General features: G+C 42.4%; 5 protein-coding genes across 5 annotated transcripts; 1 reads left to right on the forward strand and 4 right to left on the reverse strand.

Moving 5' to 3' along the window:
* Positions 1 to 158: 158 nt before the first annotated feature.
* Positions 159 to 3,007, reverse strand: LOC6650190 (E3 ubiquitin-protein ligase HRD1). The gene is made up of 6 exons (XM_002073365.4): positions 2,558 to 3,007; positions 2,444 to 2,500; positions 2,189 to 2,377; positions 1,306 to 2,128; positions 1,041 to 1,246; positions 159 to 982 (listed from the first exon to the last, which is right to left on the reverse strand). Exons 1-6 carry the CDS (start codon positions 2,681 to 2,683, stop codon positions 479 to 481), a joined length of 1,905 nt encoding a protein of 634 aa, XP_002073401.2. The 5' UTR covers positions 2,684 to 3,007; the 3' UTR covers positions 159 to 478.
* Positions 3,008 to 3,654: 647 nt separating this feature from the next.
* On the forward strand, positions 3,655 to 13,887 carry LOC6650192 (ETV5-related protein Ets96B). The gene is made up of 8 exons (XM_023180493.2): positions 3,655 to 3,760; positions 8,580 to 9,087; positions 9,155 to 9,337; positions 10,674 to 10,803; positions 10,929 to 10,975; positions 11,469 to 11,477; positions 12,297 to 13,038; positions 13,101 to 13,887. The coding sequence occupies exons 1-8, from the start codon at positions 3,743 to 3,745 to the stop codon at positions 13,486 to 13,488; spliced, it is 2,025 nt and encodes a 674-aa protein (XP_023036261.1). The 5' UTR covers positions 3,655 to 3,742; the 3' UTR covers positions 13,489 to 13,887.
* On the reverse strand, positions 3,797 to 5,593 carry LOC6650191. Its single transcript, XM_002073366.4, has 2 exons — positions 5,280 to 5,593; positions 3,797 to 5,212 (listed from the first exon to the last, which is right to left on the reverse strand). Exons 1-2 carry the CDS (start codon positions 5,323 to 5,325, stop codon positions 3,882 to 3,884), a joined length of 1,377 nt encoding a protein of 458 aa, XP_002073402.2. The 5' UTR covers positions 5,326 to 5,593; the 3' UTR covers positions 3,797 to 3,881.
* On the reverse strand, positions 13,660 to 15,738 carry LOC6650193. The gene is made up of 3 exons (XM_002073368.4): positions 15,515 to 15,738; positions 15,281 to 15,461; positions 13,660 to 14,533 (listed from the first exon to the last, which is right to left on the reverse strand). The coding sequence occupies exons 1-3, from the start codon at positions 15,654 to 15,656 to the stop codon at positions 13,897 to 13,899; spliced, it is 960 nt and encodes a 319-aa protein (XP_002073404.1). The 5' UTR covers positions 15,657 to 15,738; the 3' UTR covers positions 13,660 to 13,896.
* Positions 15,739 to 16,047: 309 nt separating this feature from the next.
* On the reverse strand, positions 16,048 to 21,366 carry LOC6650565 (protein polybromo-1). The gene is made up of 3 exons (XM_002073369.4): positions 20,260 to 21,366; positions 18,586 to 20,195; positions 16,048 to 18,530 (listed from the first exon to the last, which is right to left on the reverse strand). The coding sequence occupies exons 1-3, from the start codon at positions 21,242 to 21,244 to the stop codon at positions 16,122 to 16,124; spliced, it is 5,004 nt and encodes a 1,667-aa protein (XP_002073405.1). The 5' UTR covers positions 21,245 to 21,366; the 3' UTR covers positions 16,048 to 16,121.
* Between the last annotated feature and the right edge of the window lie 774 nt (positions 21,367 to 22,140).

Consider the following 22,140-nt stretch of genomic DNA (forward strand, 5'->3'; position numbering starts at 1 on the left):
AAAGTAGACTAAAAAAAGGGTTTCCTCATATCAAGAAACTGAGATATATGTAGATGTATCTTACGAGCTCGTTTTGGCTTTTAAAATCAATTGGGCGAATTTACTGAATAACGAACCTCGTGTTGGCGATAATTTAATATGTAGGTAAGAATCGATGATTTGAAAATTGGTGTATAGTTTTATATTTCACATTAATTATACACATAAAATAATATTAAATACAAATCATCAGTTTTTTTCCCATATCTAAAATAGTGTTCTATACCATTTGTTTTCTTTTTTTTTTACAATTTGCACACGGCGCTAGTCAGATCCTTCGTTTCATATGCCATTCCATGACCACATATTACATAATAAATTATATGTATCTATGCGTTTATGTGCCTATCCGTGTATGCAAAACATAAACCATATAAATTAACAAAAGTCAAAAGGAGTAAACAAAATAAAATATTCCGGTTACCCCTGGAATTTGAATCTAATCTGGGTATGTCGACGTGGTTGTTGAATCTGCTTGTGGCTTGTTGCGCTCATCTAAGAATTTCAAACGTCGCTTTCGCAACACATTCAGCTCCGACGATTCCTCATCGCCATTATCTGCATCCGAAGTGTTTAGGAGGCTGACTGCCCCTGTGGCTGTCGATGGGACGTCATCCTCCTCGGCGCCCAAATCCTCAATAGTAACTTTTTCCCCTTGGCCGGCATTTGCTGTGGTGATCACAGTCGGAGCTGCGTTAATTTGATGAGCCGTATACGCAGCTGCCGCAGCCGTCGATGTGCTGGGTTTATCGTAGACTGGTGCTTGCACTGGTGCCGCTGGTGAAGGGCTGGCTGTGGCACCTTCCGAATCTGTGGATGCTGACGAAACTCCCGTAGTAGCAACTGTTGGCACTGGTGTTAGCTGCAGGCGAGCCGTCATATTTTGATACTGATTCATTAACATGCCTACAGAGTCCATCATGAGAGTTATATTGGCCAGCAGCTGGAAAATTGGGCAAATTAGTGAATTCTTTAGCAGAGGGTTATTAGATGAAATTTACTTTAAGTCGTTGCTCAATATGCTGCCTTTGTTGCCCTTCCAAAGCGCGCAATTCCTCATCGGTGAATTTGCTCAGGTCTAGTGGCACTGGTGGTGGGGGCACAGGCGGTGTGAAATATTGAAACTGTGGAGGCATCATGAACGCTGATAGCATAGGCATGGGCGGTGGAGGTATTGGTTGAAACGCATTCAAATTAGGCAAGCCGTCTAAAAAAGGGAAAATTTGTGCTTATGGAGAATCAGATAAATCATAATAACAAACTCACTGGCATCGCCAAAAAGATCAGCAAAACTTGGTGCAGGAATATTGGCTACTGCTAATGGTCCATTGGCTTGACCGTCATCCGCTGGCACAGCTGCTGGGGCTGCGGCTGCAGCACCCACGGGTGCCTGATTGGCTGCTACAGCAGCAGCAGGATCGTCCGCTGGTCGGGGCATAGCAGTTGAATTGATAGCCGGAGTTCGTAAAATATTGAGACGACATGTAGGACAAGTCTGCTGGCGCTGGAACCACGAGCGTAGGCAAGTCGTATGAAATATATGTCCACATGGTAATTTTTTCGAATGGTTGACCATATCCTCGCGACAAATGATGCAAATGTTGTCCGACTGGCGAAGCTCCTCGGGCGTGGCATCCGGATATAATGTGTTCATATTGCGTATGGCGCGTCTGGACATGATTACATCGTTCAGGGCCTTGCGGAAATTGCGTATCGTGAAGAACATTGGTCGGAATACGAACATAGGTAAGGCATAGATTTTCGCCATTATGAGCACAAACAATACATAGAGCACAACCTTAATGAGGCCAATAACCAACTCGGTGTAGAGCAGGAATACGGCTTTATTTTCCCAGGGCGTATCCGTGCGCATCTCGGCAGCATGCAGGACATATTTAATTGCAGTGCTGGCGATGACTGTCAACAGGATGGCATATTCAAACCCAAACACTAACTGCACTGTGGGTCCGCGTACAAGTGTAGAGTTATAGGCATGCATGAGCATAACATAGTCGAGAATGCCCAGCATGGTCAGGAGGCTTCCGACGCGTATGTGGAACAGCCAGCCTAGGACAGGAGAACGTTCCATCTGAAGTCAAAAAAAAAAACGGTTACCCACAGAACATACATATCAGATGTGTTTGCTTACAAAGTCCACTCGCTCTTCGGCGAGCCAATGGAATGATTTGAGAAATAGCAGCACTGTAAACAGAGCCACAAATCGAGGATTGAAGTCATCGCGAAATACAGTGAATGCTAGACACGTCTCCGTTAAGGCATACCAGAAACGTTCAAGCAGGTGTTCGAATTCGGCGGCACGCAAAGTACCTAGGAATATCTGAAATTGTCAAATAGTTACGGTTAATTATCTCAATTATCATGCAACATCATCACATTTACCCACCTTGCGCAAAAGCTTTCCAAGCATAAAGACAATCACAAAGAACTGTATATAGATGACCTGAAAAGACACACAATTAGATGACACTCTGATCTATGATGACGACTCCCAACTCACTGCCATAGATGCATTCGATTTGGTGATGTAGACCACCGCCGGATAGAATTGCTGCTTTTGGAAATATGCATTGCCAATCACAGCGCTGGTTAGGGCCATGCAGACGCTTGAGATTAGCAACTGCATGTTGTCACTGTTGGTAGCGAAGGCAGCCAGCTGGCTGATGGACTCTAGAAAGATGTTAATTTTGACTACACTTCCCCTTTACTCCTCTCTATTTGCCGCTGCCTTTCCTTTTATGTTAGGGGCTGGGCTGCGCCTGCTGTTGTTGCTGAATTGATTCACAACTGATCGAATTTAAATGCTGGAATTTTAGCCGAGTCTAATGGTTGTGCAAACTTCTTTTGCCATCGAAATTTCTTATTTTATTTCCTATTTTTCTTAATCACGTACACGTAGGAATTTAGCTGTTTAGCGTTAATACACCCTGTTTGACTGATAATAGGGGGAGAAATGAAAACACTATTTTGTTTGCGAACCCTGTTTGAACATACTTGAGCTGTCTGGCAAGGCTTACTTTATATTTCAGTGGGACGGCAGCTCTGTTAACAGTTTCATTTGAAATTCGAATTCATTTATATTGAATCGTATTGGAAGGTTCTGATTAACAATATATTAAATATAGTTATATATTATAATTTGTTTCATAATTTTAAAACATTTCATGTTGATTTGATGCATTATAAGCGTAAATTTTTCTGAATTTTGTAAACATTTTTTATTTCTACGTTGCTTATTTTGATTTTTTTGTTTTTTTTCCTGATTTTCTTTATAAGACAAACTACCGCCCATACTGTTATCCTATTGGTCAACAGTAATATTATTAATGCAACCAATCACTTTCTTCAGGGGGCGTTACGCGCCTGCGTATTTATTGCACCAGCATCCTTTCTTATCAACCCCCCGAATTGGGCAACAGATAAATCAGATCCGTCTATGAGGGAATTCGGACCGGGTCTACAGTTACCACGGATACGTCAAAACGGTTGCACAATGTTAACGGCATGCTGGTCACAGCCGCAAGTGAAAGCCTTTGATTGTTTAATAATTCAAAATTATTGATGCTCGACGAGAGAAACCAGGTGAAATCCTATTAGTGAAAATTGTTGAAACGTCGAGTGAATCAAGTTCAAGAGTGTGTCCGGTGGTATCCCAGTCAAGCGTGCAATCCGTCGAGTTAAATCAATGGATACGGCTAAATTGGTAAGATTATATAATCAAAATTTAAACCCAAAAACATTATGTAATAAAAGATTGGTTGTAAAGCTTTAATTGAATCGGACATAAATAAATATAATTAAATCCTATGATATTTATATGAGAGTCACCCATAGCTTAGAGTATATCCCATATTTTCCATCAGCGTCTCCTTAATAGCCGGCTGGAGAGCCCGCTGCATGTAAGTCGTTAACAGACCACGTACGCCCATGGAGAAAAGTTTCTCCAGCTCATTGGACATGGCATCGCCCACCAACTCCTCACGATCGCCACTAGTGTTTATAGCACCACCAGCTGCTGCGCCACCACCGCTGAATATATCTGCAAAGGCTCTGGCATCCGGTTCAACCAGTTGCTGCAGTTGCTCATCCTCAAAATAGAGAACATCCTCACTGAACCTCAACTCATCATTTCTAGGCGGTGCTGGGGCATAACGTCGCCGGCGACGTTTTCGCCTGCTGAATTGCCGACGATAAAAATTGTCGCCATTCGTGTCAAAGAACTCACTTGAGTCCTGACTATGGCTATCACTGTCCACCACGAGACTCTCATCCCTTTGCGTGGTGTGCTCCTGGCCCAAACGTATATCATAGTCGGGCTTATATTTACCCCAGCGTTGAGTTTGAGTGCCGGCGGTGCCGAGAATCACATTCGGTTCACCCAATTCCACTTGAGGGCTTGTGCCGAATCTCCGTTTGGAATTCTGTCGCAGTCGAATGCCACTGGGTCCCTGGCAGCCGTGGGCAAATACGGATATGAACCCGGGTTCAGCAAAGTGTGAGTCCGTTCGCACTGAAGCAGCTCCCAGTCTCCTTGACTGTTCGTACGAAGGGGACGATGAACCGGAACCTGATTCAAAGCCAAGTGGCACTGTTCGAAACTCAATTCCGGCATGCCGTAGTCGAAGAATCATGTGACAACGTCCGCCCATCGGCTGCATAACCACTTTGCCACTCAATGTTAGATCTGGAAAGATTAGCCGCGTATCCAGTGTTGAGTTCTCCGTACTGAATTTGCACTTGTCGATCTCTACCCAACGCGAAGCAGACTTAGCCGGCGGTACGCGTACTTTCAAATCCTCCACATCCACCCGGGAAATTGATGACAGTTTATGGGGTTTTCGTGGCGAGGAAAGCAAATCCTCCAGTTCAAGAGCACCATCGGTGTTTGTAAATGGATAGGGGCGTCCACTTCTTTGAAGGTTCTTGCCATAATATCCACGTCCCGGATAATATGAGCTGCCCACACTGTAGAAATCATCCTCGGGCTCACTGTTCTGACCATAGAAGCTGTTATACAATTGATACGGACTCTGCCGTGGCTGCTCCCACATCGAGCGAGCACGAGCCGATGAGCTGCGCCGTCGCATATGTTCCAAAGCATTCTCCAAACGATTAGAACATCGATGTGGCAACTGATAAGGTTGAGAGGTGACCGCTAATTGGGACAAGAAAACTTGTTGCAGTCAATCGGAAAGCAGAGCGAAAGCTAAAAATGAACGTACCCAGAGAGCAGATTAGCACCAAACCCAAGCTTATATATCCTGGCATCGCTCCAAGTCATGAAGACCTCCGAACTCGTTGGCAGTTGAATCGAAAATGCGACATCAACGCATGCGAGACCAAGAAACTGGCTCGGTTGCGCTTCCATGGCCACAAGAAGAGCAGCAGCAGCAGCTCCAATACAACTCAAATCTACAGTCGTGTCACTGTCTTCCATCATGTGCAGTGAAAGTGTTTTCCACGACAACTCAGCCCAGCTCAGCGTAGAGACCCAGAGCCAACTCAACCAATTTGCCGCACCGTGGAAAAAAAAAAAACAATTCACAAAATATAAAACACAAATGAAGAAAAAGCATTGTCTTCTGACTTTGGCTAAGGCTGCTGCAAAGTAGATCAATCCCACATACAAACAAACGTTTCGTAATGTCGAGCAACTGTGCGATGCGATCCCAACCGGTGCGGTGTGGTGCGGCGGGTGGGTGGTTGGGCATGCGTGGTTACTCTGCACTTCGTACTCCCAACCCCGATGATCTCTATATGCTGTGCTCCTTCATGATTGCTTGGCCAAAGAGTTCAAAGTTGATTCATCCAACGGATGAGTCAGTCAGTCAGTCAACAGACAACTGAAATCAACTTAAGTCAGTTCACTTCACCGCCAAGTTTGTTTTTGTTTTTTGGCCAATTGCAGTTGTAATAGGCAGCACAAATTAGGCCCTAAGTACTTATAAAACATTGTTGTTTGTGCATGTTTTCTACCTCTTGGAAAATGTACACACTTGAAATGTACCTATTGATATTTTAAAGACCTCGATATAATAATTTAAAGTGTAGCAAAGAGACTACTTTATTTTGAAATTTAAGGGTTTATGTAACTGTATATAGAAAATTCCAATTCAAATTAAACTTACTCCATTTTGTTTGAAAACGTTCTGCCTAATTTAAAATTCATAATTTCTAGAAACATCTTAAGTTTTTAAAAACTTCGTTACTGTAGTTCCTAAGTTTTATCTTTTGTCTGACAATGAGACAAAAATAGATGTCCAGATGTCTGAACCTCTTAACCAAACTCTTAAGGCTTCTCATTAGTAAAGAATGGTTTCTTTAACTACACTTTATAATATATATTTTAATGTTTACAAAATGTCAAACTCAAACTGATTTTTAACTTAAGAAAAATGTTCTTTTCATCGAAAATCAACTTAGTACTTGTTTAGCTCAAGACTCTACTTATTACTGAAAAATTAGCTGCGTGTCTAAAAAAAACCTTGACAGCCATTTTTTAAAATTGTCACAACCCAACTTAGCGCTTAATTATATATATTTATATTAACCCGCTTAAAACAACTTTTGATAATGTGAATTTTGTCATTTAGACATCAACACTGATCGTAAATATTTATCGAATAACTGCGTCAACAATATGTTTTTAGATATATTTTATGAATGTCGAATCCGAAGATTTGTTTCATTTCAAATCTTTTGTATTTTAAAGTTTAGGGCAATGGGAAAAGCTAGTGCTTAGAGACTATTGTCTAACTCTAGTCTAAGTTAACTTAAGGCCGAAAAATTGTAATCTAAATCGACCCAAATTCATGTTAAATGTTAATTCTTTTCCAGTCTTACCTTATGATAACCATTACATTCCAAATAAGCCAAGTTTAATGTGTTAAAAATTTAACCATTATGTTTAATTTAAAGTATATATACTATATTTACTTAAGAAGTATTTTAAAGTCGTCTCCCGTTAGAGGTCTTTGCTTTGCATCACGCTTCAATGTGGTTGCACTACCTGTTTTTGGGTTTTAGATTTTGACACACGCGTGCCAAGTGACAACGCTTGGTTGCCCTTGCCTCCTCTGGCAAACTAGTCTTACTGTATAGTTGGTATATACTTATAATGGTGGTAATTTGATTTTACAAATCGCTTGCTTGCACTTATTAAATGACACCCACCGTCACCATGCGGCATATTTTATGGCAATTTCATGAATTTGTAACAACAAATGGCGGAAGTTTTTTTTTTGTTTTTGTTGCCTTGAGCTTGTTGCTGTTTCGTTTTGTTTGTTGCAAAATTAATGAGATTTATAAGTTTAATGTACCCCATTTACATAACTCATCCTCGTCGTTGGAGAAAGCTGCAAAAAAACAAAAAAAAAATCAAGTTCTGCAACTTCTAAATGTGCCGCTTTCTGCTCTTCCACGTGTGGAGCTAACGGTTTCCTTCGCCAATGGGTCTCCGTGTCTGCCTCGATGAGGCGAGGGTCTATCTATGTAATTAAGGGTAACTATCGCACAAATGATTCTCTCAAATGCTCTAGTGCGCAACGTTTTGTTGTTCCAGTTGTTTCTTCTTTCGCTTTTCAAATGTAAAGAAAAGGTCTTTGTAAATGACAGATAAGATCGGGATAGGGACAAGCAATTTGTTGCATTTCTTTTTTAAACAAATCGAATAGTAACCTATTTCTAAAATCATTAAGTATTTGACCTCTTGTGGATTTTTGTGCTCTTGACTTTTGCTTTAATACAACTGATTTTCTTCTGCTTGTTTTTGGGCCTGATTACAATCAGCCCAGAGGAGTTAGAGAGATCTAACTCAGCCACTTAAAAAGTGAAATGAGCCAAAGTGAGAGTGGTGGTGTCTAATCCAACTATAAACAAAGGTTTAACCCCCAGTGCAGCTCATTAAATGAAGAAATGTCAATAAACCGACACCGGCCAGGTTGATTGTGTTGATGTCCCATGTTGCTGGTGTTACAAGTTGCAGGTGTTGATGATGTTGCTGCTGGTGTGTATTATTCTTTCCTTTCTCTAGCCAATTTTTGCACTGTTTGTGACAATGGCTCATTACTTAATGGGCAGTTAGCCACATACATTTTGTGAAAGACAACTCCACAACAGAAATAGAAGTAGAAGCTGTTAAACTAATTGCCATTAACACCAACACCAACAACAGCAACAACAACAAATTGTCCACACTCGAGTATGTCAATGTGACGAACGAATTGTTCATGGTCTTTTGTTTTATTTTTTTGCTTTCAACCTGAACCCAACCATAACCTGTTGGCAACATGGGCATGGATATCATCATACACAGACTCTCAGGCACTCAGCAGGTGGCTTTAAAATTGTGGGGTAGACCTATATCTAATGGGGCTTAGTGCACCCTTAAATTCTCATGACAACTCACCAAATTGATTAACTAAATTGACAACTAATTTGCCCCAAAAAAATAAAACACAGAAAGGCAACCAAAAACTGATGACAATTTCCTGCTGCGTCTGGCTTTCCATTTCCTTATTCAGACCGACTACAGTGAGGCGAAGACACATCTGGAGCAACTGCAGCAGACTCTTACCCACTTGGACCACACCCATGGACATCCTCATTCCCATTCCCATCCGCATACACATCCGCATCCTCACCATCATCACCATCACCATCATCTTGGATTGTATCATGGGGCGGCAAATACATCCACCATAACCACAGATTCGGTGGTTTCCTGTGTTAGCTCAACATTGCCATCTGTGGGAAAGGCCATTGCCTCATCCTCATCCGGTACATCAACTTGCCTTAACCTGGAGGATCGTCGGAAATGTCACAGTCATAGCAATGACCTCGATGTGAGCCACACACTGATGGAGGCCATTTGTATTGGCCAGAAGTCGCCACCTTGTTGCTTGGCATTGGCCGGCAATTCCTCACCGCCGGTTCCGATTGCCACGGCAGCTCTTATGAATGTCGCCGCCGCATCTACCGCATCTTCCGTATCGAATGGAGTTAGTGCTTCCGCCGCCGCTTTGTGCAATGGTATCTATTATCCCTTTATCGCACCATTCCTTTGATTATCTAATCATTTGATTTGCGATTTCTTCAGATATAACAAGGGAATCGTCCTGGTATGCCCATCATCATCATCATCACCATCATCATCATCAGCAATTGGCCGATGAATTGGTCATGTATGCAACGCCCACACCGACGGCAGCAGCAGCGGCGGCAATTGGCAAATTTGGCCTGGACACATCCACGGAGGGTTACTTGAACGCAAGGTACAATGGTAAGCGTCCAAATCCATACAGTCCTTATCTGCACTTTGTCTATCTATGTGTCCATGTCCCCCCCGGCTCAAACTCAAGAACTCTCTGTTTGCTTTTGCTATTTACACGTTTTGTTTGTTAATTTTCCATTATGAGTTTTCAAATGGGTGGTAGATGGCTTTTTAGCCCATTCCAATCTCCTATGGGGTGGAGGAGGACGAGAGCTCGCCTTTGTTTATGTTTCGTTTTTGTTGAGCTTTTTTTTTAACTTTACACACGAGTTTTGTTTTCTTAATAAAATATTGGTAAATGAAGCGTGCCCTAGCCCCGAGAAAGTATACGAAAAGATTTCGTAATTTTGAAATATTTATAAGATTATAGCCAGGGGCGGATTTAAATAAAAATTTTATGGGGAGGGGCTAAGTCGGTCAAAGATTGCAATAAAGTACATATTTTAAAAAATTGTTACCTTACTATAATATATATTCAAAAATTAGTCAAAGGTTAATCCAGTGAAGCGCTGCATTTAGAAATATGGCTCCAAATTAGAGGTCCTTCATGTGGGACTCTGACATCAAAAAATATATAAATTTCTTGCTGAACCTAAATAGATTTTTCCACGTTGTTGCTTAAAGTCTTTGATTATTATTCAAAAATTTATTTATTTCACTAGTGCTTCGACTTCCATCTAATCCAAACTTTTGTGTTTTTTTACTGCTAAATCATACACGTTTAAGCAATCAATAAATTCCTTAAAATTATATATATTAAGTAAACATTTTAAATTAACTTAAAATAAAGTCTTTAATTTCAAGAGCGCAAATAAATTTATAACATCCTCAAGATATTCTAAAGTTTAGCAGTATCAAATAAGGCGAAAATAATTCAAAATTTTGAAAGTGTAACAATTTTGTAAAATACTCCTTTTTAAAAAGAAGTTCAGCCTTTTTTGATAGATCTATCTAATCTTTATTTATTTCTGTTTCAATGTAATTCCCTTGAATTTATTTTGCTGACAATTTGATTAAATACAAATTCAATTATTTTTTTAGATAGTTTATGTGAGAGGAAACACATTTGACTTTCAGCTCCATGGAAAATATCTATATTTAGTCTTGGAAGTCTCACTAGACATTTTCTATATGGCATTGCATTTGACAAGCTCGATTTGTATGCTCAAAGATATCCCGGCGTGAGCGTTAATACGAAATATTATCTAACAAAAGCCATGCCTCTTCCTCCTCCTTAGTATCCAGAAGAAGTTTTTCTATGCCTTTTGACAGAGAAAATCACTTTCCAAAACAAAAAAAAAACCAACTGATTTTTTTTTTTTTTTTGCTTAACTGAATTTTGCAGTAAATGTCAAAGGCGTGCGCCATGAAAGAACATCAGCAACATTTTTCGATATACCCGCTGTGACGCATCCGCACCCGCATCCGCATCAGCATCCAGGACATCCACATCCACCGCATCCATATTGCTATAGGTGAGCCACAAAATTGATTCTTATTACCAGACAAGACAAGGCAACTTTAAGTCAATCAACTTGTTTCATTTCTTCTCCATGGATAAATTTCAATATTTTTCATTTGTGTGTGTGCTTTGGGGCAGGTTTCCATCATCGCCACCCGCGGGCATTTTAAAAAAGAGCGACGAAGGTAAGCAAAACAAATGATTTGAAAAATATGAGAATCTATTGATAAAAATTAAAGCCAGTATATTCATAATCATTTATTTAAATTTATAAAGGAGGGCGAGGGAGTTGGTGGGAGGTAGTCAGGTAGGAGGTGGCTATGGAGTCGGAGGATTCTACGTGCCTGCATATCAATAGTCTAAAATTGACTTCTTTTTCTTTTCAAATGCAAGAAATCGCTGGCGTAATTTACAATAACAAAATATCACCGGTGTTAGTAACCGCTAATCCAATTGAATCTTGGAATTCAATTTTAAAAGCAAAACGCACAGATACTTGTCTGCTAGTTGGCCTCCGGTATGAGATGGAAATGGGATGGGGTTTGGGGGGATGCAGTCAACAAACAAGCGACTCCAATCACAAGCCGCTAAAGTAAAGAGGCAATGGGGATTGGGAGTGAGAGTGGTAGCTGGGTAACTGGGGTGTATCTATGTATATGTGTATCTTCTTTTGGGCAGAGCCAACAGGTTTTCATTGTCGATGATGTTTTTACTTGTCCTCGACACTTGCTCATGGATTATGCAAAGGTATCTACTGAATTTTTAATACCTCGAGTCATGTTTGCCCTTTGCCAGCTGATGTGATTTTGAGTGCGCCGTGGAGGTAAGAGGTAAAGCCCATCCATGGCACGGTGTGTGGGAGTGATTCTAATGAAAAGGGCGAAACATTGGAATGGGTAAAAGGTGGAAAGAGTGGCGGGCATTGAGGTTGTTGTTGTTGTTGTTGTTCTCGTCTCCCCACCGCCTTGGTAAATTGCAGCATATTGAGCACATTTTGCAGCAACTGGGAATACCTAACTAAGGGGTGAGGGTGCTTGTATGATGAGGGTGTGTGGGTGTGGGTCGGTGAGTGGGGAAAGGAGTTTGAGTTGGTTAAATAATTCATGGCTGCTAAATACCTTGGCCATTTAGCGAAAGGCAAACAAAACAAAAACACAACCATCTAATTGTATCATTAACGATGTGGAAAATGCTCTTCACAATAGACAATAGGCCTTATTTTTAGCTGGACTATAAATAGGCAACACAAAAAAAAGAGTCCAAAGAATATATATTAAATGTATCTACCCATCACATAGCTAATGAAATAGCTGGCATACCCCTTTATCTAGGCAGAGTAGTAGGGTAATGAGTGGCCAACCCAATCTACCCCACCACATTCTTGTCCATTGTTTAAATGTGCATGAAAGCGGCTTTTATTTTCTGTCTGTTAACTTAATGCCTGATCTCTTGCAGAGGCAACTGCCGCCGCTGCTGCCGCTGCCGCCGCCGCAGCTGCTGCTGCAGCCGCTGCCGCTTATTGCAATGAATCGTCGGCAACGGGTTCTGGCCAGGATCAGCAGCAGTTTCAACACAATACCAAAATCGAACATGCCGATTCAACAACAACAGCACAGCAGCAGCAACAACAACAACAGCAGCAACAACAGCAACATCAGCAACAGCAACATCAACAACAACAACAGCAGCAGCAGCAGCAACAACAAGATCTGCTTCAGCAGCAGCAAGTTTCATCACTTCATTCCCATCATCAGCACAGTCATGATCAATCGACTCATCCGCATTTGACTCCTTTGCACGCTGCCTCCGCCTTTAAATTTAGCCACACGGCTGTCATATCCAGTTCGGCTGTCTATGCCGGGCAACCGCCACATTACTCCTCACACCAGCAGCAACAGCAGCAGCAACATCATCATCATCAGCAGCAGCAGCAGCAAACCACATCCCAATCTAGTCATCCCGCCATCTATCGTGATCTCTCTCCTAGTACGGTGGCAGCGTCAGCCGATTCGGATCTTAAATACGACACTGGACCCTATAATGCCACCATTTCATCCACTTATCCATCCGCTCTGCGTCCCAGTGTGGTCGATTCGACTACCTCTAGTGATACAGAACTGCGTCTGGATCATTTCTATGCCAGCAATGGCATCTCCACCAGCAGTAATGGTCAGACAATAAGCCAACGTCGTGGTTCACTGCAACTTTGGCAGTTTCTGGTAGCCCTTCTAGATGAACCCACGACCAGGTGAGTGTCCCAATTTATTTATATAAACAATGTTTAGCTAACTTACCACTCGTTGCCTTCAGTGCCAGTTGCATAGCCTGGACAGGACGCGGCATGGAATTCAAGTTAATCGAACCAGAAGAAGTGGCTCGACGATGGGGTCTCCAAAAGAATCGGCCAGCGATGAATTATGACAAATTATCTCGAAGTTTGCGTTATTACTACGAGAAGGGCATCATGCAAAAAGTCAATGGAGAGCGTTATGTCTATCGCTTTGTCTGCGATCCCGATGCCCTCTTCAATATGGCCTATGGCCATCTGACAACCACCTCAGCCAAAGGAGGAGATCAACATCATTTGACACTGTCGTTGGCCAAGTCGCCACCAGTTTCTGCTGCCACAGAGACGCATCGCGTGCCAAAAGCTACCGCGGTTGATTATTATGATGGAGGCTTACATAAGTATCAGTAGATGATGGGGATGTGAACTGGAAAGATGGGTATGGGAACGAATGGTAGCGTGTCCATGAATTTTGTAAATTGTGTAATCTATTTAATGTGGATGTGTGTGCCCATTTGCAAGAGAAGGTCCTTTTTGCGTTTAGATGAGCCAACAAACCTATGAAAAAATTTCAATACTTTGTTTCAGATTGTAAAATTTATATTTGTTCCCAGAATTGTGATGATCTGTATCTGATCTCATCTAAACCAGATCTTCAAGATTCAGCGCACATGCAGCCATATTTATATATACATATATATATATATACATACAAAGTAAACATATACAGATTATAATTATGTGTCCACCATTGTAGATGTACTTAGTCTGCGTTGAGGTTGAGTTAATAAAAATAAATTATATAACGTTTTTCGTTCGTTATTCATCTTCTGTCTTCTTTTTCTTTTTGGGTACAGCTTCCTTTTCATCATCATCATCATCGTTGTCACTGTCGGTGCCGGAGTCACTACTACTGTCATCTTGTTTACGCTTCTCTGCCGTCTTCTTGGTTAGTTTCTCCACATAGGCCTTTACCTTATCCTGCTGTGGACTATATGCCCAATGTATCAGTTCCAAATGAAGCTCTGTAGGTGCTCCTGTCTCGGCATCAAATAGTTTCACATTCTCATTTTTGATTTGTTCTAACAATTTGGCAATTTGACGATTACGCACTATATCCCAACTGGTGGAATCATCATCTTTGGGGTACATGGTACGCAAATGTTTATAATTGCCCTTGGCTTTGGATCCGCCATATGCGGTTAGGAATTCAGCAGCCAGTTCCTGTTTGGGCTCTGGCAATTTGGCGACTATAGAATATGCTAAATAGGCGCGATTGTCCTTGATACGATTCTCTGTCTCGAATTTTTCCAAAAACTCCTCCAACACCTGAACGGCCTCCTTGATGGCATTGATCTTGTCCTCATTTTTGGTACCAGACAGCACACGCTTGGAACTGCCAATTAGTCCCTTGATGGCCAGTCTCTGATAATCTGGATCACGTTCAGCCAAAATGCTAAAATAAAATTAGAGGTAAAATCATATATAAACTAAGGAATGTTTTGGCATATAGAAAATTCGTCAGTGGCGTTTGCCAAGGGGATAGTTCTCCAAAGAAAATTAATTATTTTAATTATTATTAATACTTTAGTCTATTCTGTAAAACTTTCTTTATCATTTCTTAGGTATAGTTTATCGAAAAAGAAAACTTTGATCTTTATATTATCATTCCCCATATAAATATGTAATAACTTATATTAAATGCCAATTTTTAGATGTTTCAAGTTGACTATTATTCAATTTCTATACTATTCTCTAGAATTTTCTTTTGAATTTCTTAGCTAAAGAGTTTTTCCAAACTTTTGGTATCTAAAATAACTTTTATTATCTTTGCCTAACTTGTAAAACCCCTTTTAGTAATAGGGATTCCAAAATAAATGCCTACGCTTCTGTCACCTACATATCATTCCCAAAATGCTTTTTGCCCACTGAGAAAGAGAAGCCTTCAATAAAACCCCAAATAGCAAGACAGAGAGAGAGAGAGTGAGAAATAGGGAGATGGAGAGGATGGGGAAAGAGCTAATGTGAGGGCAGCAGCGGTCTCTCTATATCGAAATTAATGAAACTTCCGAATACAACGAATATACGTCTCCGTTAAAAGCACACACACACAAATACTATAACTGTGACATGACATCATGCCCCACGCAGTGCTGTCCGGCTGAAGGTCGCCCCATTGGTATGAGACCCGCCTCCATTTTACCTTAGTGTTGCCTCCGCAGCCGCCTTGTCCTTAAAACCCAGGCCGGGCACTGTTTCCACCTTATCTTCATTGTCAGTTTTGGCATTTTTATTTGACGCTCCGCCGCCATTCTCTTCCAGCCATTTCTCAAAGACACCAATGGCATCATTGATATTCTTTAGCTTCTCTTCGGCCTTGGTCACTGTAAATGCAAAATGTTAGCCAGGAACAGATCGCAGATTATCAACAACTCACAGGTCAACACTCGTTTGGCACGTCCCAGTAGACCCCGCACTGTCAGCTTACGATATTGCATATCGTGCTCCTCGAGGAGTCTTAAGGTCTCCAATGCCTTTTCCATATCCTTGAAACCAAATTTCGATTCGCCCTCCGACATGATGGACAACTTGATTAACTACTTGTTTTTAGGTCTTGACTGTGCGAGCAACCGAATGCGACTGTTAGTCGTCGGATTCGGCCAGTTGTTGGTTTGTCTTCTGCCTCTGAGAGCATGGGAGCAGCCATGAGCGCAAGTGAGACTAAATATATTAGATAAGCAACACAAAATAACTGGGTGACAGCTATGCGGCTATGAGGAAGAGGCGGAACCGGTTTGTTGTCGGACTTGCTTAGCAAAACAAAGAAACCAAAACATACCCCAGACCATGAGACAGACGACCGACCCATGACGTCATGGTGTTGCCTCAAAAGCTGATAAGCCCCATAACACATATGCTCTCACATAGATTCAATTGGAATTCAGGGCTGGAGATTGATTAAACATACAATTGTTTTTCTTGTTTGTTTATTTAGTTAACATTGAATTAGAAACGCTTTGGATTTGATGAGGATTAGAGACACACTAATTGCAACTTCGACGGATTAGCAGGACATCATCGAGCATAAAGTTTCTTAGATGGCAGAGAGCCTGCACCACATTCGCCTGATCGCGTACATTTGGGCCGAGCCAGTGTTCCGGCAACTGCAGTTTGCCATTAACCTGACTGGGCGTCACATGTGCCAGTGATCGACGCCAATTGGTATTGCTGGCCTGCACGTTGAGATGGCTGCCCGTTTGCAAGCCCTCGATATACTTGATATACGCCTCCGAGTGTATGACACGATTGTTACGCGGTGGCACAGTCACAAACATCGGCTCTGGTGGTGGACCCAACACTATTGTCTGATGCTGGAGCGGTTGATGTTGCACGACATTCGGCACATTCTGGATGGGGTCCCGTGGTGAGTGGGCATTGCCTTGCTGCATAGACACATTTGTGGCTAATTGGGGCATTAGCTTCTGTTTGCGCTGGATAAAGTTCTTGCCACGCTCGACACTGCCCAGTGGCTTGCCGCATCTGCTCAAATGTACCTCCCGCACATGCTTAACGAGACGGAGGCCGTTGGGAAATGCCTGAGATGTTTTTTTAGTCCTCGGACAATTGCGCCACAGGCAGACATATTCGGTTTCGACGCCGGCCTGTGGATGGCGTTGTATGTGACCGGTGCCATCGGCCATGCAGTGTTCCGTACAGTCGGACAACTCTTCAAACTGAAAATCGCATTTGTCCCACATGCATTCATATACCATCGGCGGGCCAATTGACTCCTGAGATGCAGCAGTCTGGGGCAAGGGACTACCGCTGTTGTGCATTTCATCCATCTCACTACGCCGCAGAGCAGCAGTCTCTTCATTTTGCTTGTTGGCTCTGTCCTCCCAGCTCTGTTTGACGCTGGAGGGGAGATTCTTCCATTCGTTACCCACCATGCGGGAGATGTCGCCAAACGAGGCATCAGGATTACTCTGGCAAATGCTCTTACGCACCTCGCTGGAGTAGAGTATGTAGCCGGTGAGGCACTTTTTGGCAGATTTTGCCGGCTTCACTTTGGAGGTAAGCGGTGTCGAGTTGACCGATGGAGCTGGGGATGATATTGCCACAGTATCGGAACTCAGGGATGGCGTGTCCCCATCCATTGAGTCTTCTAGCATGCCAAGCTCATTAATCTCACTCTTTACATCTTTGGCTGGTTTGATCGGACTCTTGAAGTAGAATATCTCATCTTCGGTGACGGCAGCGCTGTGTTGGAACTTGCGCATATTGCCGGCCACCAATTTGCGGAGTGCCTTCTTCAGCTCATCGTAGACCGACTCACAGATATAGACATCACTTTCGGGAATTTCGGTGGGCCGTGAGCTAATAAATTCGGCATACTCCAAGACGGCGCAACGTCCTACAATACCCACAACGGGACTAATCTCCTCCACGGTGCTGAGCAAGAGTTCTTGGCGAAAGAATTGCTTGCCCAATGTGGGTGCCGTCTCACTGGGTGGCAATAGCCATGGACCTCTGAAGTAAGATTTGCCATTTTGTTCCCAAATTTGTTGCACTTGAGCCACCGATTGCTTGCCCGTCTGGGTGGCCACATAAACGAAGTCACCCGTTTTTATGGCTCCGCTGCAAATCGTGTTGTACTGCTGATAGTAGACACTGTTGTCCTCAGCATTCGGTGGTGGATCGCATGGTACGTTCGGCTTCTCCTTTTCCACCAGAGACTCCTGCAGTTTTAGCTCCTCTAGTTCACCTTTGTGCTTCTCGATACGTTCCTTGAATACGGACATTACCCGTTTTAGCTCCAACGGCTGTTCACGGGGAACAAATTTTATTAAAGCACTCTCGCGGGCATGTGGCCAGTTCTTTAGTTTCTTAAAGCACCGACCCTGTAGATTGTAACGCGATTCGCAGACAAACACATCCTTTTCCGGCAACCTCTCGGGACGCATTTTAATGTAGTCCTTAATGTGCATCACATAACACATGCCCAGAACTTTATCCATGGAAATGGTCTGCGAGATGCTGCTTTTAAACACTTCTTTTTCGAGGAATTTGCGAGTGGTCACATGATACGTTTCATGGGGACGCACAAAGATCGAGGCCTGCATCAGTTTCTCATTGGTTGGCGAAGTCCAGAGCCTTTCGATGCAGGCTATCGCTGGAATCTTATTCTCCGGCATTTGTATATAGACAAAGTCACCGGGTGAATAGACTTGCTGATTGATGGTCATACTTTCGCCTTTATTGGCCCCATTGAATTCATCCTTTTCCTTATCCTGCTCCAGATCTTGTTCCTCTTGCTGAGCCTTCTGCTGACGCATCACTTCCACATTGGCCAAAAGTCGTTCCACAGTAAAACTTAGCGCGGGCGAACTTAAAGTATCCTTGCACAGTTCATCTCGTTTACGTATAAAATATGTCTGCAGTTCAATTGAATCCTGGAAATATGGAAAATTAATTATGAAATAACTTTTTTCTGCGTCTTTAACTCACCTGAAAGATATCAGAGTCCGTGCGGGATAATTTACGTGCGCGCTCCATGCAGGCAAATATATCTTCCTGATATATATCTAAACGTTTATAAGCTCCTTTGTCAAGTCGCCGCTTTACTAAGTCCAGCGAAATGCCACGGACTTTGTCACCTTCGCCCAACTCATCGTACTCGGGCAATTCGGCCAGAGAATCGGAGTAGCAACGACCCTCCTCGTCCTGATGATTGTAGAGCGTGGTAAATAGCGATAGGAACAATTCCTGCACTGCTAGCGGCACGTCAGGCAATGAATCACGTTCTGGACGCAACTGCTGCTTCAATTGCAACGTCAATTGCTGCAAAACCAACGCATCCTTGTAGATCTGAGAATCAGGTTCATTGTATTTACAAGCATTCTCCAGCATTAGTAGGAAATCAGCGGCCAGCTCATCAATAGTATCGTAAAGTGATTGCTTTAACTTCTGGGCAATTCTTTCCATATCCATGGGTTCTTTGATAATATCATAGTAATCAGGATATTCACTTTTTGATGGTAGTTTGGTAAAAATAAGCGACAATTGACGCTTTCCTTTGGGCTCCTGATACTCTCGAACGGACTCATAGAATTGCCACAAACGGTCGGTCACGAGTGTTGTCTTCAATTTCCTTCCCAGTTTTGTGTATTTCTGCACCGGCTTCTTAACCTCGGCCAGGCCAGGGAACTCTTTAAGCTTTTCATTGAGAGCCCGCTCCAGAACATTGGCGTCTTCATAGATATTGGATCCCTCCTCATTGTATTGCCGACAATTGGAGAACATAAGACGATAGTCGGCCACCACATCCTCCACTGTGGCATAGCGATCGCTTTTTATATTATGCTCAATAGTGTTCATGTCAATTGGATTTATAATGACATCATAGTAGTCCGGATAAACTTTACGCGGTGGTTTCTCCATAAACATCTCAATCGGTCGACGATTTCCGACCGAATAGTCGACCAAACTCTTCTGAATCGATAGAATTTTCTTCTTAATTGCAGCATTGATTGCAATACGATTCGATTTGGGGGAATTAGAACTATTGCTGGGCGTATGAACTGTGGGAACATTGGAAATGGAGTTCACACGCGGTCTGCCCGGCTTACGCTTCTCTGGCTGGACACTAGATGCTGCAAAGGCCGTCGTGTCATTCTCTGTCTCCTGGTCGTCCAAATCATCTTCTTCCATATCGCTATTCTCCTCGAGCGATTCCTCAACTAGTTTAGCATTCATTAGCTTCAACATTTTTACGGCATCCTTGTGCGTTCGGTGGGTGGAGGCAAATGCTTTCTTGGCATTATCCAGCATAAGATACAAGTCACCAGTGAGATCACTAATGTTTGCATAGTCGCCCTTCTTTAACTTTGTATGAATTTGACTCATGGAAATGGGACGTTTGATTAGCTCAAAGTACTCGGGATGAAAGCGACGCACTGGTAACTTCCACAAAGAGTTGCCCAGTGGTGGACCAGTGATGCCCGGATGTTCCGCCGTGCCGGGTGCATTGTAAAGATGATCAAAAAGAGCCCACATAGGGCCCTCCCCACGTTTGCTAGTCTCCTCATCATCGGAGCTATCGACCTCCTCTTTAAGGGCTATTGAAAATCAAACAAAGAACTATTTAGAATGGAAAAATGGAAAGGATTCCAAATCTCTTACCCGCAATTGCCGCACTGGACAAACTTTTGATGCGTTTTGTCAATTTCACCGCCTTGCCGGACTCTAGTTCAGTACGACGCTGAACAAAAATCCGTTTCAAAGCCTTCGCATCCTTATAGATCTCGGAACCTGGCTCATTGAAGAGGCAAGCATTTTTGGTCATTTGCAGCAGATCCCGCTCCATTTCCATCAGTGAGGAGTAGGCATTCATTTGAATCTTTGTTGCAATTAAACGCAAATCGATTGGGTGCTCAATCACGTCATAATAATCCGGATAGATCTTCTTGGACGGAAGCAATTGAAACATATGATGCATGGGCCTATCTGACGTTGGATCGGTAGCCGTCATTACAGAGGCAAAGAGCTCCTCATAAGGATTATAGTCATCTTCGAGATCACCGCCTGGTTCAGTGCTAGTGGTTAAGCGCCTCACATTTCTGGAGATGCGTTTGGATCGAGGCTCTTCCTCGATGGAGACTGCAGTTGCTGACGTTGACAAGCCATTCACCTCCAATATGCGCTGCCGCTGCGTCTGTATATGCTGCCACAGAGCTTGTGCATCCTGATACTCACTCGATTCGGGCTTATAGAAAGCCTTAGCATTTCCAATTAGTAATTCCAAATCACACATAAGATCATCCACATCGTCGTACGAATCGGTCTTAAGTTTTTGCTGTACTTTCAGTAAGTCAATGGGGTTGACCACCACGTCATAGTAGGATGGCTCTTGGCGACGCTTTGGCGCCCGTATAAACGTATCGCAGAGCATGGAGCCATCCTCTTTTTTAATATTTCGTATCGAATCGTACAGCTGCTGGCATAGCTCTGTTGGGTCGAGACGGCGCTTTTTTCGCGCCGATTGTGTAGACGTCGCTGTCGACGCCACTTGAACCGGTGATTGCTCTGGCGTTGAGTCGTCCAACTGGAGCGGATCCTCGTCCTGGCGACTCGATATGGAGCTGGCCCGTCGCTTGCGACTCAGCATGTTTCTATGTATTTATACAAGACCTTTTACAATTTTCAAAGCAAAAACAATACGACGCCAACAAATAAATTTTCTGCCTATATATCGCCGCAACATTCGCCGCAAAGACTAGTGCGCGCAGTGCTGCCAACATTTCGTTGCATCAAAACGCTAAATCAGCCTTTGAAAAAAGCTAGAAATAGCTAGAAATATTTCTTCGTAGCCAAAAAAAAAGAAAATATTTGTTTATTTTTGGTTTATTTCAATATTTTGGATGATTGATGACTTTATCTTCATCATCTTGGTTTATGTAGGTTTCATTGGTCCCTATCTTTCTCTAACATGATGCTGGTAATTTGTAATCGTGGCAGCATTTTTCTTGTAATTAACAATTTTGTAAAATATTAGCTTTACAAAAGCTTTTCCTTATATGTAAAATGACGTTCAAAGTTGTATTAGCCGTACCTATTTCTTTGCTTCGTTTTGACAATATTCAATGTCAGTATTTGCAATAACATTTGCCCGCATTAGCTGCATTTAAAGTCAGCCAATCTTTAAATGCAGGGGTTTACCACGCGGTTTTTGATTGTAAATTTTTCGCATTTTCAACTTTTGCTCGGTGTTTAAAAATTGGGAAACATTTAGAAAACTTCACAGAAAACGATAAGACTGAATACTCGTTTCGCTTATCGATGTTTTTTTTTTGCCATTCAAATGAAAAAAGTACTATTCGTATGAAAATGTGGCATCATAGAGCATAAAAATACACGAAGTTACTAAATGTTTCAAAATATACAGTTAAGTTTGTTTTTCTTGAAAAATAGCTATAATTCCCGCTAGCCGCTATTTCACAATTTATCCCGCATTTCCTTGTTGCAACCCACTAGATCTAGTGGGAAAATAGCTAAATTGGCAGC

The sequence above is a fragment of the Drosophila willistoni genome, chromosome 3R (genome assembly GCF_018902025.1).
Source record: "Drosophila willistoni isolate 14030-0811.24 chromosome 3R, UCI_dwil_1.1, whole genome shotgun sequence".
Taxonomy (NCBI): Eukaryota; Metazoa; Arthropoda; class Insecta; order Diptera; family Drosophilidae; genus Drosophila; species Drosophila willistoni.